At 41.8% G+C, this 15698-nt stretch overlaps 2 protein-coding genes across 7 annotated transcripts in view; one reads left to right on the forward strand and one right to left on the reverse strand.

Annotated features, from left to right (window-relative positions):
• B3GALNT2 (beta-1,3-N-acetylgalactosaminyltransferase 2) overlaps positions 1-9326 on the forward strand; it is a 59082-nt gene extending 49756 nt beyond the window's left edge. Inside the window, exons 8-13 of one of the 4 annotated variants that reach the window (XM_060286179.2) lie at positions 198-381; positions 2828-2953; positions 3569-3728; positions 4372-4428; positions 5659-5820; positions 7478-9326. In XM_060286179.2, coding sequence (XP_060142162.1) covers positions 198-381; positions 2828-2953; positions 3569-3728; positions 4372-4428; positions 5659-5799 — 668 coding nt within the window. In that variant the 3' untranslated portion in view covers positions 5800-5820; positions 7478-9326. Of the gene's footprint in view, positions 1-197; positions 382-2827; positions 2954-3471; positions 3729-4371; positions 4429-5658; positions 5821-7469 lie in introns of those variants that run through there. The other 3 variants (XM_060286180.2, XM_030839459.3, XM_060286181.1) reach the window with 3 other exon arrangements.
• Positions 218-15698, reverse strand: part of TBCE (tubulin folding cofactor E) — a 123411-nt gene continuing 107930 nt past the window's right edge. Inside the window, exons 10-20 of one of the 3 annotated variants that reach the window (XM_060286178.1) lie at positions 15437-15513; positions 14057-14152; positions 13448-13512; positions 13293-13357; positions 12772-12924; positions 12068-12221; positions 10556-10624; positions 9954-10013; positions 7454-7545; positions 7177-7285; positions 218-353 (exon numbers count right to left, since the gene is read on the reverse strand). In XM_060286178.1, coding sequence (XP_060142161.1) covers positions 7193-7285; positions 7454-7545; positions 9954-10013; positions 10556-10624; positions 12068-12221; positions 12772-12924; positions 13293-13357; positions 13448-13512; positions 14057-14152; positions 15437-15513 — 924 coding nt within the window. In that variant the 3' untranslated portion in view covers positions 218-353; positions 7177-7192. Of the gene's footprint in view, positions 354-6976; positions 7286-7453; positions 7546-9953; positions 10014-10555; positions 10625-12067; positions 12222-12771; positions 12925-13292; positions 13358-13447; positions 13513-14056; positions 14153-15436; positions 15514-15698 lie in introns of those variants that run through there. The other 2 variants (XM_030839457.2, XM_030839455.3) reach the window with 2 other exon arrangements.

Raw genomic sequence — 15698 nt, forward strand, 5'->3', positions numbered from 1 at the left:
TTGCTGAGTTGCTCCCCACAGTGAGTGTAGCCCTTTATTCTCCCACCAGCAATGTGTGGGCGTTCACATTTCCCTACTTCAGAGTTCCTAACTGTGTTGTTAGGTTACCTTGGGAGGAGGGTTAATGCAATAACGTTACAAGTTCTGGCTCTTAAGTTTGCAATAGCCTTTTCCTTCAGCTCTCTTTTCCTTCTTAGAAGGTGATGCTCTCTTAAAAAATCTTCATTCTCGCCCTCGAAGACTTCTTGATCATATAAGTAATCTCCACGAGGAGGATGCCTTACTGGAGGAGGAAAGCAGCCTCTATGATGATATTGTGTTTGTGGATGTTGTTGACACTTACCGAAACGTTCCTGCAAAATTATTGAACTTCTATAAATGGTAGGTTATAAAAATGTTGGGTAGGTATTGTTTTATTTTTCTTTTGATGTAGAAACAATTTATCAACATCAAATCACTGAGATTTTTTAAAAAACACAGAAACCTAAGAGCACTGTGCACCTGGGATGTGATCTATTGTATCCTGGTTCTTTGTGAGGACTGATCTTCTAAAATGCTGCCGCTTTACTATTTCGATGAGCTGATACATAATGTGAACACTATTAATGTATCAAAAACAAACAAGGCAAAAGTTGATTCACTTTGAGTCATTCCTACTGGCATAGTTGTCTTGAGCCAACATTAGGTGAAAATCAGTGAGTTTGAAAATGGCCTATCTTCAGGCATTTTCATACCCACCCACCTATATCCCCCATTTACACCCAGGTTCCTGATCTGAATTCCATTCAGCTGAACATCCACATTATATTTCCGTTCTCTCCTCCAACCCATTTAAGAGCTATCTGCCCTAATTCCAGAAGCTTTAATAAGACGAAATTCAGCAACCCTTATAGTCTACCGTATTGTTAACTTCCCAGACCCTCCAGTACTTCTTGGATCTTGGTTGTAACTCCTACTTTTATTATAATAACACCACCAATAATAATATGCTATAACAGTGACTCTTCTTAATTGAATACATGTAGTTGTTAATATTATTAAGTTACTCTAGGGTCCCATAACTTGCTGTGAGCCCCCTGATACTGTCTACCCTGACTGTAGAACTGAAACCTTCTCTCTCTCTCTTTCTGTCTAGACCAAACCCATAAAGTATATTCACGTCTTTGTCTTTTTCTTTTTTAAAACTTTATCAGGGAACTTGTTGCTTGGTGAGCCCCAGAGTCTGTCCCTTCTTTTCTTCTCTGTTTTGCCCTGAGCAGAATGGGAAATCATCAAGTCCTTTATGGATATAGTTCCCTGGTCCTGAGGGGTAGACAGTTGAATTTATGGGTGGTAGTTTCATAGCTGGGGCAAGTCAGTGTAATTCTGGAGTCATCTTGTGGGTAGAGGTCAGATATAAATGTGAGCTGGAAATGTGGGTATGCCTAGAATACCAGGATTAAGTTTGACAGCTGTAGTAAGAGAAAGAGCCTTCTTTTAGCTCAAGGTCCCCAATGGGATTCCTGTTACGGGTTGGCCAAGGCAAGGGCGAGGCTGTAAAGAGGTGGAGTGGGAATGGGGGTCCAGGCAGTGGGAGATCAGGACTGCTGAGTTCTAGGGCTTTCTATAGGGAGCTGACTCCCAGTTGTGGAAGTTCAATTTGGTCTAATTACTACCTCCAGTTTAAGTTTTGTCTCTTCTACTACTTGCGTATCCCTGTGATCTTGGCCTCTCTCCGTAGTCTCTCTGCCACTGTCTGTTCTGGGCCATCATGTGCACCTGGAACGCTGCGGTGACCTTCTGACAGGCTGTACGTCCGGACCCGCTTCCTAGTAGCCCATCCCCCCATCTACCCTCCACATCGTAAATGACATCTTTATTTTTCATTCATCTTTATTCAGGTGATCCATCAGTGACCTCAGTGTCCTTTATCACCAAAGTTTATTTCTAATTAGCAAATATTATGTGTGGCCTATGCTATTAACTAGAAATGAACTTTAGAAACGTAGGGTTATGCTTTTTGTTGTGGACCCATTGTTAAATTCACCATTCTGTGGCCTAATGAAACTTTCTCCAGATTTCTTTAATTCAAATTTCTGTCTTCTGACTGGTTCCCTCGCAAGACTCTGGGTAAAAGAGGTACAGGGATTGGCAGTGTGACATCAAAGAGTCAATGTTTTTTCTAGTTGCCATTATATATTTTTTTAATGTCTAGGTAAATGAAATCACCCTCTTGTGCCTTCCAGAAGGTCATTTGTAATAGCTGAATTACTGGAAATCGTTTCCAAGGGAAAATGTACTTCAGTGTTATAACTCAGCTTTTTAAACACTGTAAAATACCTGAGTGTACTGTCAGTAGCAGCATGGAACACATTCTGTTGTACGACGGCGTTCTGTGTGAGAGGCCAGGTATGGCATCTATCCCCTCGTCTGCGTGGCCCTCTCATTAAGAACACAAGGGGCAAGGTTCAGATGCTTATTAATAGGTATGCTGGCCTGACCTGGGCAAGGCCTGAGAAGCGTTTGTTTGATTATATATTCTACTTAAGCCAGATCTTTTTTCATTGTATTCTTTCTTCATTGTATTCTTTCTTCTTCCTTTATACCTTTTAAAATTGGCGTGGCACCTCTCTGTTATACCCCTTTGTTAATATGAAGTGAGGACTGTAGCTGGCAGCGGCGATGCTCTAGAGCAGATGCTCCCGATACTGGATGGATAAAAGCTGGCCAAGCATACAGACAGTACAGGGCCAGTTTTCATTAAGATGTTAGCAGTGTCACCACATTGGTGTTGCTCTGTTTCCTCGTATGGACGCCCTGACTTTCATATCCCCCCTTTCGCCAACAGGACTGTGGAAACAACCAGCTTTGATCTGTTGCTAAAGACGGATGACGACTGTTACATAGACTTGGAAGCTGTATTTAATAGAATCGCCCTTAAGAATCTGGATGGGCCTAATTTTTGGTGGGGAAAGTAAGTTAAACATTGTTAGGCCATTGGCGTTCATTTCATGAGCATATGTTAATTTAGAATGAAATATACAAGTCACTTATCATAAGAAAAATGTGGTTGAGATAGGAAATTTCCCTCTTAGGCCCCTGGGTCACTATATTTTATTAATCTACAATTAAAGGGGAAAAAACTCTTAAATGGAAAACCTCAGGCTAATGTAATGAAGGATGGAAAATGATGTGGCTTTTATCCTCATGCCCTACATATTAAGTGCTACTCAAATTAGACGCTGCTGTACATTACAATAAATTTGTGACATTTCTGAAACCATTTTCTATGTGTCTTTAGGAATGCAATAGGGATTGGTGATTTATTTTTCATTTATTTTAATATATCTAAACAAGATGATTCAGAAACTCCATAAATGCAACTTGGAGAGAATTTAACATATGTCTTTTATATAAAACACCACTAGATAAATAATTCCTGTCCTTAGACGAAAACAATAATCTCTCATTCTTCTTTCCTTGCTTCTACAGCTTATTCCTTTGTAGTGATAATTAAGGACTCAAGCTTAACTAGTGGTAGGATACGTGTCAGAGCAACACAAAGAAGCCGACTCATGTTGCATGTCAGTTTCAGATTGAATTGGGCCGTTGACCGAACCGGGAAGTGGCAGGAACTGGAGTACCCCAGTCCCGCTTATCCCGCCTTTGCGTGCGGCTCAGGGTATGTCATCTCCAGGGACATCGTCCACTGGCTGGCTGGCAACTCGGGGAGATTAAAGACCTACCAGGTAATTAAGGATTTCTGACCTAAGAGTACACTGACCAAACAAGTTTTATCCCACTCAGTATTCCGTCATTAAAAGCACAGCCACCTGATCTTGGGGAAAGGCATGTTATTCATTCTAGATAGGAGTCAGCCCTCAAAGGTTAGGGATACACTCCTATCCCTCAAATCTAAATTTTATTCCTAAATCTTTGAGCCTTCTGTTGTTTTCAGCCTATATTTAAAGGTATAGTCCCTAAAGGAATGTAGAGGTTTATATTCATAAGAAGGAAGACTAAGCAAGCTTAAGACTAAGCTTGTTTTTCTGCTGATTCTGAGATGGCAAATCAATGAATCTCTGCCCGGTTCTTAGATCCAGTGTCTCTTTCATACCGTCAGTGCTGGAAGTTTAAGGTCCATGAGAAGAGGGGCTGGCTGCTTACTTAGTGTGTATAGTCATACTTCATTGTGGTGTGTGTGCTTCATGTTAATGGCAGGTAGCTTTTACTTCGTGTATCAGTGTTATAATACATCCTCAGCATTGCATGTTAGAATAATCACAAAACAAAGAAGTAGAAAGATTACTTACGGGAATGGGTGTGGCATTGTCTTTACAGACGAAATAGCATTTAAATTTTTACATTTTAAACTTTATGGGACCTGTGTAGGGTGAAGATGTAAGCATGGGCATTTGGATGGCAGCCATAGGACCTAAAAGATATCAGGTAAGCAAGCCTGAGTGGGGCTGGCCTCTCTCTATCAAACCTTGGGCAGAGCAGTGAACGGAGGTCTTCTGGCATCATAACTGCTCTTGATCTAATTCACAATAATGTGCCTAGATCTCACACAGTATTTGTCTGAGTCTAAACCAAAAGGAAATGTTTTGAATGGAAGTTCTCCTACTCACAATGAATTGAGTTTTTATACGTTTGATCAGAAATTCTTTGCAGCTTTAAAACACAAAAGAAGCAGCTGACTTCAGATTCTGGCAGTGAGGTGGCCCCGCAGAATGTGACTCCAGCTGCACCCACCTAAGTGCGGGCTATGGTGCCAGGTGCTCAGGGGAGACTCTCCGTCCCACCCGTCCAGGGCCAGGGCAGAGACAGGCCTTCTCTGTTTCCTTTAATACCCCTGGAGGCTCTCGGCCCCCAGGGGCACAGGGCTCTGTAGGAAGGAGTGGTCAGTCTCCTGTCCCCAGGCGTGGCCTGTAAAAGGCACACGCTGACTCCAGGCCCTTCTACTCTCCAGTTTCCTCTCCTTTGCCACCAGTTCAGCCATCCTTTAAAAAGACATTTTTTATCATATCCCTCCTTTTTATGTTCTCAAGTTGAATGGGATCTGTATTCTGCTATATTGCTGGACACAGAAGCCAGTCCACAGAGCTGGGAAGTAGGCTGGTGGGTGAAAACTCGGACTCTGAGTCTGACAAGACTCCATTTCGATCCTTCCTACTCAGCCTACCAGCATGAACTTCACCGTGACCTTGAGCAAGTTTCTTCACTCTTTTGTTTCTCACTTGTAAAAAGGAAATAATTCCTACCTCACAGGGTTATTGTGAGAATTAAATTGGATAATATTTATAAAGCACTTGGTATTGTCCCCCGAATATTGTAACCATTCCCTCAGTACTTGCTGTTGTTCATAATGCTATTTGGCCACCTCTTCTCCAGTAGCAAATACGAAACTCTGCATTTGTGGTTTCCACACCCTTTCTTCATAGAACTCCCTTTGCAAACTCTTAATGCACACACTGCACTGTTTCTTTATTCCACAGCCTCAGGGTCACCGGTGGGTGCTTTTCCTACGCCCCACAAGCTGAGTGGCTTCACACATGCACTTGTCTTTGAAATAACTTCAGCCTCACTGGGATCTGGAAGCTCCTGTATGCATGCTGTCTGTCTTCCAGCAAGGTATGTCACGGCTCCCAAATCAGCTTTTGTTTTGTTTTTCAACAGGACAGCCTGTGGCTGTGTGAGAAGACCTGTGAAACAGGAATGCTGTCTTCCCCTCAGTATTCTCCGCAAGAACTAACACAGCTGTGGAAACTGAAGGAGTTGTGCGGTGATCCTTGTCGGTGTGAAGCAAGAGGAGGATGAGGTCAATTCGCAGTGTTAAAGGTCAGGGTGGGCGAAGGATGATCTGAGCGGAAGTCTGAGGAAAGCCCAAGGTTCGGCCGCAGATTATATGGTCTTTCAGGATAGTTCTTGGCTGGCACCTTCACGGGTCACCAATGTGGTATTTCTTAACATTTGCACAAAATTTCCGTTTTAAAAATCAACAGATACTGTAGCGTAAGAAAAAAATTACTTATATATTGGAAGATGATTTGAAAAATACCAAATTGTTTATAAAAGAAAAAAATATTTCCAAGTCCTAGTGCATCATTTCTGTTAGTAATTTATTACGTATCATCATTTTTGGTTAAAACTTGGCCTAGTTCAGAAATCTTGAGTAGTAACTGGAAGTTTGAATTTCAACCTGGATTGCAGAGTAGCTCTGGATAGCCTAAGCAGGATAATTAAGGGCCAAAAAGAACTCACAGAAATGCTGTGTGATCACGTATGAGCAGTGGTCACTGATACCAAAGTCAGGGGTTTCTGGAAATCATGTCAGATTTTGTGGATCTCTGAATGAAGTGGGCAACTTGAAAAGGAACCAATGTAACGCTGGGTTTTGGGCCTTGGTTTTAAAGTTCATTTATTAAGTGGACTAACTACACCCAAGTTTCCTTTTGCCCTTTAACATAAATCCTGAAGATCACAGCTTAGTACTCCTGTTTTTTTAAAGTGCTAAAATTTTGTGAATATAAGTAAAATCAAAAACCTCTCAGGGCTTTAATGCCATAGGGATGGATAGTTCTAAATCCTTGGCATTGAAAGCATCTTGTTTTTCTTCCTTTCATTGCCTAATGTTGACCTAATGTAACTGAATTTCAGTCAATGCTAGTAAGCTGCTGTAGAAGAATGTATTCTCAGTTTAGGTATAACTAGGGAAAAGCATGTAATTAATTTTTGTAAGTACTCAAAAAACAGTGCAACTGAGAAGAGAAATCATAGCATTTGTACTACATAGAAGATGTGCTTCCTTCAGTTTAAGGGACATTTCCCAAAATGACCAACCAAATCATTTTAGTAACCTTTTAAACCAGTAGCATCAACAGAGGATTCCATTAAAACTGGTCTTATGAAGACATTAACCGTGTTCAGATTTTCTTAGACTAGCGAGGTTCTATTTAGTATCTAAATCTTCTCATAATGAAAGAGTCAGGAACTATGAAATAAACTCTGAAAATCGTTACTAGGTGCAAAGCCTTTATTAGGGCTGTATACAAGCCTGGAAATGGTCTCTTCCCTGTGAAAAATACAGCTGTTTTACACTTAGGGCAACCTGTAAAACCTCATTTGTTCTGGACCGAATTGTCCCAATAAGTCACTTAATTTCCAGTGAACCCCAGTCACGATAAGCGGTCTAACCTCTATTAGTTGGCTGTTACCATCGCACTAACAGACAGTCTCCATTTTCCACAGAATAAAACTGTAATGACTGTTGATCATTTTCTAGTTCAATCTCTCTGCCCGGCATCTAAAATTAGACAAAGGGGTGGGGGTGATTAAGACAAATGTGGCAAAACCTCCCCCCAACAAAGATGTATGGTTTCCATTTAGAATCAGACCATGTTACGTAGAGACATAGCTTAGTAGCAAGTCATAGTGTGGGGAACCTGACTTTGTGTTTTGCTGGGCAACTTACTTTGGGACTTTCATAGGACAACAGAAGTTCTGACACAGGAACTCTGAGAAGACGTGACAGCAAGCCTTTCACCTTTTGAATTGTCATGGATTCTATCAAGGAAAAGAAAAACCATCAAGTTCTCTCAAAGGACAGTTACCTGTAAAATGAGCTCACGTGACAAGACCACAACTGTAATGACAGCTGTCACTGTCATTTCATACTATCAATTTACCCAGGTAAATGATCAGGGAACGGCTCACCCACCACGTGGGCCACCAGATCAGTGTCACCACTTAGGGGGTCGTTTGGGAGGCTGGGGAAACGGAGCCGATGATTGACCTAAGTGCCCTTTGATGATGAGTTTTCATACCATTTCAGCAGTGTTTAATAGTTCCTCCTTAACCTGAATAAACCAGAAATCATATTCTCAGCACAGAAGAATAAACGTGAGTGAAATCATTAACTTTTTAAACCTTTGTGCTTACTTACTTACTTATGAGGTACTGAGAGAACGCTGGCATGGGGCTCGGGCGCCATGAGGACGCGTCTCAGTCTCTCTGGGTTTAGTTTCCTCCTCTGTAAAGTGAGGTGTAGACTAATGCTCCACAAGCCCCCTTCCAGCGCTCCCCGTCTGTAATCATTGTGGTTTATGTGTGTAATGCGATACACATACAGGGACCACCAGGCATGGCAATGTAACTTAATGAGGAAAAGCTTTGGTTTGTTCAGAAAACACTATGAACTTCTCTCCAAAGATGGGTATGGTAAATACTGGATGTCTGATTATGAGCAATACAGTTTCTTTGAAGCTTTAGCTGGAGGTACAGCAATAGTGTGGTGTTCCTACAACAATCACATGTATTCAAACAAATATTTTTCTATCAAAAACAATTTTTGTAAAAGCTGTTTTTATGCAACTTGTGATAATAAATGTTTATTTTAGAATACAAACTGGCCCTTTTCTTGTTTATGTACTGAATATAGACACTGAATAGATTACAGTGTTGATTAACATAATTTGCTCTTTTATTTGTGAATATATGATAGATAATCTTGTCCTTTCAAAAGATTTAGGTGGACTGGCTTTCCTTGTGCAGAGGGTGGTTAGTGCTGGCTTAACTCTGCTGAGTTCAGAGAATATAGGACTCAGATTTGGAATCGCCTGAAGCATAATGATGATATATAATTTCTCTAATCTCTGCTAGTTCCACCTGAGGATGAATAAAACTCAGACCGTGAACACCGTGGGAGGTCGGGGAGGAGCCATCAGCCCGGGACAGCACTCATTTGCGCTCTCCACAGTGCCTGACCCAGAGGGTTCTGCGCCTTCCCAGGGGAAGCCCAGGAAAGGAAACTTAACACAGCCCTAGCGAGAACATTCTTGAGCACGTTCCCACAAGTTGATTTCACGTAAGAGAAGGAAAAGTGCAAACACGTCCAAAGCTAACTGCTTTTAACAGAAAGTCCTGGCCCTCTCCCACTCGTCTGTCCCCATGCATGCCCTTACTGACAGAAGTTAAGTCTGAAAACAGAATAATGAAGCGGGGACCACTCATTTTAATTCATCATTATGTAACAGTGGCAACATTACACTTCACAGGCATAGAAACTGGATTTCTAGTAAGTAAAAATGGAGCAATACTGGTAATTTGATACTAGATGATGGTTCTGGATCATAAAGGTACTTCTTTGGGCACAACCAAAGCCTTCCATAAGCAATACCATGATAAGCTTGTTTTATTTGATAAAAATGAATTAAAAAATCAATGTGAATTCACTGCACTGACAGGGAAACAGAAGGGTATTTCACTAGAGTCATTTACGGTAATAGATATTTTATTTCTTCTTCAAATCCTCACTGTGCTAAATTTAAGCTGTTTATATTTTAGTATTTAACTGTGAATCAAGTTTAATTTTGAGATTCAGACTAATTTTTCTTTTGACTGACAGTTTAAGGTAAGTTACATTGATCTAATTTTGTTGACATAAAAGTATTTATTTTCCAAATAAAACAAAATCAGTTCCAACAGCATCAAGGTTTAAAGTTCTGAAGTAGTTTTTTTTAAAGAAAACCATTTCAAGCGTGTCCATTAAAACAGCGTCCAAGAGCTGTCTCTGCAGGGGCTCCTGACTGGTAAGGAATAGAAAGCACCCAAGCCCAGTGCCAGAACATCTCTGGCCAAGGAAAGCCCGCGGAGCAGCAGTGTGAGAACTAACCAGCAAAGGGCCTGGGGAAGGGCGAGCACTCCCAGGCTACTGCCTCTGGCTGAAGAGGTAACCGCGACAAACAAAGCTGTTCTCTAGATGAGCTGAAAGTTATGCGAGACTTGAACTTTCAGGGGGGAGTGATGTTATTAGCATGGTGTTAGCATTTTAGAACGTAAAAGCTAGTGGAAACCTATAAGCTGTAAGAGCCCACAACTTCAGAAATGAATGAAATGTTTTACCTCCAGCCACCTCGAGTTGAGGGGCCAGCGATTCAGAAGCATAAGGAGGAGAGAGAGAGACTCATTCTTACCTGGCAGTTGTTTCTCTATGACTTTCTGATCAAGTTGATTAGGATGTTTTATCTTCAGTGCTTGAAAGAAAAAAGGAAAGAGACGAATTGAGCCCTGCTGTAGGACGGATTTACATCACATGCACATTACCAGCCGCGGCCAAAGGATGCAGCTCTTCATACAACTTGGCTCAAATCCCACTAAAGGAATAGGATGCTTATTGATGTTTAAAATTCCTTCTATTAATACTTCACTGAATTACTAACAACAACAAAAAAGAGCTGGACCAACATTCTATGGCTTTCCTGTTTCTCCTTAGTACTTCTTTCCTGACGTTTTATCTAGGTTTTCAAGTGTAAGAAAAGCCACGAATTTCCAAATCACAGTTCAGTTCCTACTCAAATACTTCCCACATGTGCGAAACTGTTAAATGAGTTTAAAGAATGGGAATTGCTAACATGTTCAAAGTCAGAATTTAGATATGTTTGAGAGTCATTTCTTTAAAAATTGAACTACTCCTCTAGGTACTTACTTAAAAGAAACAATCCCTATAAGGTCATCACTATTTCAGCATCTAAGGACTCGAACACAAATAAGCGGTCTTTGAATGTGGGGTTCTTACTTAGTAGCTGGTTTTTGAGCAAAAATGGTTGTTGCACTTTGAGTTCCCCATCTTCAGGTGCGCCATATTCTGTTTAAGGAGAAATGAAAAAGGATGAATGATAAACCAAAAGGCCACTGTAAGGGAAAAAAAAATGTACAGGTTAAGTGTCAACCTAGCCTTTTCCTTTCCCAGGATGAACCCAGCAGCAGCTGGATGCGAACCTGGGATCTGCTTCCTTTTATCTGGTTACTGGTTTAGTGTATTTTTTGGAGGGATGGCCAGACAGCAACGGCTGCCAAGCCTGGAACCCTCCTGTCTTCCGTGTGTCCATCACGGGTCCCTAGAGACAAGACGAGGCTGTGCCTGCAAATACTGAGAACGCTGACGCGAGTTTCACCTTTGGTCATAGTTCCCTTTCTTTCTGGGACCTGAGAGAAACTCGACTCACAAACACCTTCACCAGGTTTCAGCCAGGTCGTGCAGTGCTGCTCTGGGCACCCAGAACCACCGCTGCAAACCAGGTCCCCTGCCAGGAAATGCAGCCTCTACGTAAGGTGTAAGGAAAGCAGCCCCTTCTCCTCCTCTCACTTCTGCCAGGACCACCAGGGACGAAATGTCTATAAATACCCTCCACGCTCTGCTTTGTATTCCACATTCTTAGTGGGGAGACAGTGAGCCATACCTGCAGGGCTGCTTTAGAGCCGTCCCTGCCCTGCCCCCGAGTGATTTAGAATTCACCTCAAGTGGCCAGGAAATCGGCCAGCTAATGGAGTCATCTGACAGCAGTTCCCACGGGCAGCTTCTCTTCCTTAAAGATAATGTTCCAGCCTGAAGTGTTTATGCAGTGAGCTTCTCACATTCTTAAATATATAAAAAAGAAAACTGCATAAGAGGGAAATTTGGAATAATAATGAAATCGAAATGGAAAGTACATCAGGGACAAAGAGTCCTGAAGTTGGAGCTTCAGTGTCCAAGGAGCCAGGCTGGAGGTCAGGAAGCGCCTTGCACACCAAGCGCCAGGGCTGGTGAGCCCCCCGAACGGAGCACTCAGGAAAGCTACACTCGGCTCTCATGAGCATTAAAATTACCTGGGGAGAGAGCTTAAAAACACCAACGCCTGGGTTCCACAGTAAATGTTCTTCATTTAAAAAATGCCCTAGGGTATAGCCAGGGTTGAGCTAAGCTGGAGGCCTTCCTGCCCTTCGTGAAGTAGGAAGTGGGACCCAACTCCTGGAATCGGAAGTTCAGTGAGTACATGCTAAGATGAGAAGAACTTCTGTTTAAGAGCTGCCTTCCCCTCCTCCTCCTGCTCAGAGATGCTGCAGATTTACCTTCTCTAAAGACGACTCTAATTAATTATCTGCTCCCAACTTGCTGCTAGAGCCCCTCCTGTCCATTTAGATGAGTATAACAAAGACCCAGTGGAGAAAAGCAACAACACTGAGGACCTCCTTTGACACCCAAAGGGAACTGTGTCCTAGTGGACAGTCCCCCCGCAGCCCCGTGAGGGCCCTGGTGCACAGTACGTACTGAGGCAGAGTGACTGGTATCTAGGATGGGCTGCAAGAAATTCCTCGTTTGGTCTGTTTTTGTCTGGATCTTGATGTCCACCAGCCTTTTTCCATTCATTTCCGAATGCTTTTCGGTAATCAAGCTCAGCCCCACGCCTTTCCTCTCGTTGAATCTATATGGATGTGAAATAAAAGCAGGTCTATTAAAGCACTTTTCTAACGAGTGTGTCTGACACCCTCTCCTTTCTCCACCCCCTACCCGTAGAGAATAATAAAACTGAAAGGGACAAGACAATATATTTCTACCTTTCCTTTTTAATGTTAACAGGATCCAGGAGTTTCTTCAAAAAGAAAAGTGGATTTCAGTTTTATCCTTTTCTTCATGGAAGTATCTGGACTATGCCTGGGGCCCAAGGTCACAACATGAGGTCCTCAGCCTGGAGGAGCTGACTTACTGAGAGAGTACCCAGTATTCCTCCCCTGCCTCAAATGACAAAAACTGGGCCTGCCAGGGCAGCTGAGCAGCGGTTTTCCCTGCAGGCATCTGAGTGTAACACCACCTCCCGAGGAGCTGGAAAAAACTGCCATTGAGAGGAAATAATACTTACCATTTGGAGGAAACGACATCTGATACCCTTTATGGTCTTCCACTGTAACTTCTCCTTACACTGGACCGTTTGGTTTCTAGTTTAAGAAACACCTTGTCAGGACACCAGTACTCACCGCACACTTGTTCAGGGTCCTCAGCTGACCGATCCTGGCGATGATGAACTGCCGTGTGGTCTGTGCGTCTTTGCTGCTTTCAGTCAGGGGGTTTCTGGTGCAGGACAGCGCATGCAGACTCTGTAACTTATCCAGCTCGTTGATAGATGACCACTGAAACCCAGCAAAAGAAAACATATGAAAATAAACATGTTTCAGGTTAATTTTTCAGATTATTCGGACTAGCAGCAGAAAAGCAAAAGTCCCCAGTTCCATCGGAGGCATGGAATTTCACCATGCAGCGAGCACCCACGAGGAAGGCCACCTATTTTACAACTGTGCCGTGTAAACTGAAAGACGGGCTGGTTGAGTGTGAATTAATCTCTTTCTTAATATTTTTGGGTTTGTGTGAGGAGTTTCACTCCAAGGAAGCATTTCTCTTTCAATTTAAAATATTCTTTAACAGCAGGAACCTACAAACTGCATCATGAGAATGGAAATAAGTGATAATGTAAATACATACATTCTGAAGAAGCTCTCACCTGTGATATGCGATTGTCATTTAGTACAAGGTATTGCAAGGAAGGAAACATTGATGTTTTGCACCCTAGAAGGAGAATTAAGTTACACAGTAGAAGGGAAACAACGCTGAAGTATGGGGGAGCCGGGGGAGGGGTTACTGAATAATCTCATATACCAATTCCAGCGTCTGGAAAATGTATAGAAGCAAGTCCAATGTCAGAAAGGATTAGTTGTTCTAATCTGAAATGTAAAAATGTTAAATTTGATTACATAGGACAATATAAAATGCCATGGGCTATATCAACCAGACTAGATTTGTAAATTTTTTCCTACACCCTAGGTTTTGATCCCATGAGAAATGCTTAGAAACCCTGAAGTCCAATTTAGGGCACGCAAAGCGGACTCTCTGTGCTACATTCTGATGATCCTGCAGTCATCAAACAATTCCTGGGCCTCCTGCTGTGCTAGGTGCTAAATGGGTGTCAGAGAGCAAAGAGACACCGTCTTACTTCCCAAAGTTCAATGAATGAAGACTTTTGATATCAGCACCAGGGCCAAATTATTCATTCTTCAATGATCTAGTACAGACATAGACTACACTGTATGTGGTTCACAAGTCAATTCTCTAAATGAAGTCAAATAAAAATTTCCCAAAGGGAACTACTCAATCTGGGAATTCCATCATCATTATCATACTTCCACTGAGAAAGTGTATATAGCATAGGATCCATTCACTAAAAATTTACTAAGAACTATTGTAATAGGCATTGTAGGAGCGGGTTACCTGGGCAGATATGCTATGAGAAACAGCTGGTCCTCATCAATTAGTTGGTTAGAAGAAAGGTCTAACAACTTGACTGTCTGGAGAGCATCAGTCGGCCTGTATGGAAGATAAAATTGTTTCAACATTAATTTCTTAATTGTTTTCAAAGATACGGCCCTAAAATACCTGCATCTGGTGTTAAGAAGAGGTCAGGGGGTGGGAGGCAAGTATATGATACGAGTATAAAAGGGCACCATAAAGGATCCTAGTGGTGATGGGAATGTTCTGTCGACTGGACCAGTGTCCTAGTTGTGATACTGACCATAGCTTTGAAAGACCTTACCAATGGGGAAACTGGGTAATGGGAACATGTGATCTCTGGGTACTATTTCTTATAACTGCACGTGAATCTAAAATTACCTCAAAATTAAAAGTTTAATTTTTAAAAAACTACATTTGCCTGTATAATAAATAAAATCATTCTGAACAGTAAATTTTCATTAATTTGAATCCTTTGAGAATTTGCTGTAAATGTGTCCATGTTTAAGTTTGTTTTACATACTAATTTAATGATACCAACACAAGAGGAAGATTAGGCAACAACATATTTAATCTACTTAAGACAACAAGCTTTTTACACACAGTCATCCCTCAGAATCCATGGGGGATTAGTTCCAGGACCCCCATGGACACCAAAAGCTGAGGATGCTCAAGCCCCTTATATAAAGGGACACAGCATCTGCATATAACCTACACACATCCTCCATATAGTTTAAATCATCTGTAGCGTACTTGTAACACCTAATACAATGTAAACAGCTCCAGTGCCCCGCAAATTCAAGCTTTGCTTTCAGGAACTTTCTGGAATTTTTTTTCCCCCAAATATTTTCCATCTGTGGTTGGTTGGATCTGTGGATGCAGAACCTAGGGATATGGAGGGCTGTACTTTGGTACATTGACCTTGAAAAGATAATGCTAATTTAAAATCCATTATTTAATCCTTAGAGCATCTCCTACAGAACCCCCACTTAGAAACAGAAGTTAAATACATTTATGTAAAACTAATACAATTCATGGCTTCAAAAATATTTAATTCAAGGCTTTCACTCTGATGGGGTTTCCTCAATTAGAACCTCTTAGTGAAGTTTGAGTTGACATTCTAATTTGTGAAGGCAATGAATAATAAGCATTTCTCTAATTCTTATTTGCACATCCTCCTAAAACTTAATGTTTATTTATTCATAGTGACTAAAGGATACGCAGCTACTTGTCAGAGAGAGAATGATTATACCTCTTTACCCTCGAAGTCTGGAAAAACTATAATACATAAAAATGCTTCTGAATTAAAAAAAAAAAAGAATGACAATGGTGACCGATGCGTTGATGTAAAACCCTGGTTACCTTTCTGAAATGACGATACCGTTGGACTCAAGGTACAGTTTCTCAAGGACAGGACACCTGGAGGCGCAGTGGAGCACCTGGGGGGAAAGTCAAGGCAGGGTGAACACTGGTCATTCTCCCCACGTGCTTATCACTAGAACCTCCACACGGATGCAGTTTAGCTACTGTTGTAGAAATAAGTGCCTTGGGGACTTCCCTGGCAGTCCAGTGGTTAAGACTCCATGCTTACAGTGCCGGGGGCACAGGCTGGATCCCTACTGGG

This window comes from Globicephala melas, chromosome 16 (assembly GCF_963455315.2).
Source record: "Globicephala melas chromosome 16, mGloMel1.2, whole genome shotgun sequence".
Taxonomy (NCBI): domain Eukaryota; kingdom Metazoa; phylum Chordata; class Mammalia; order Artiodactyla; family Delphinidae; genus Globicephala; species Globicephala melas.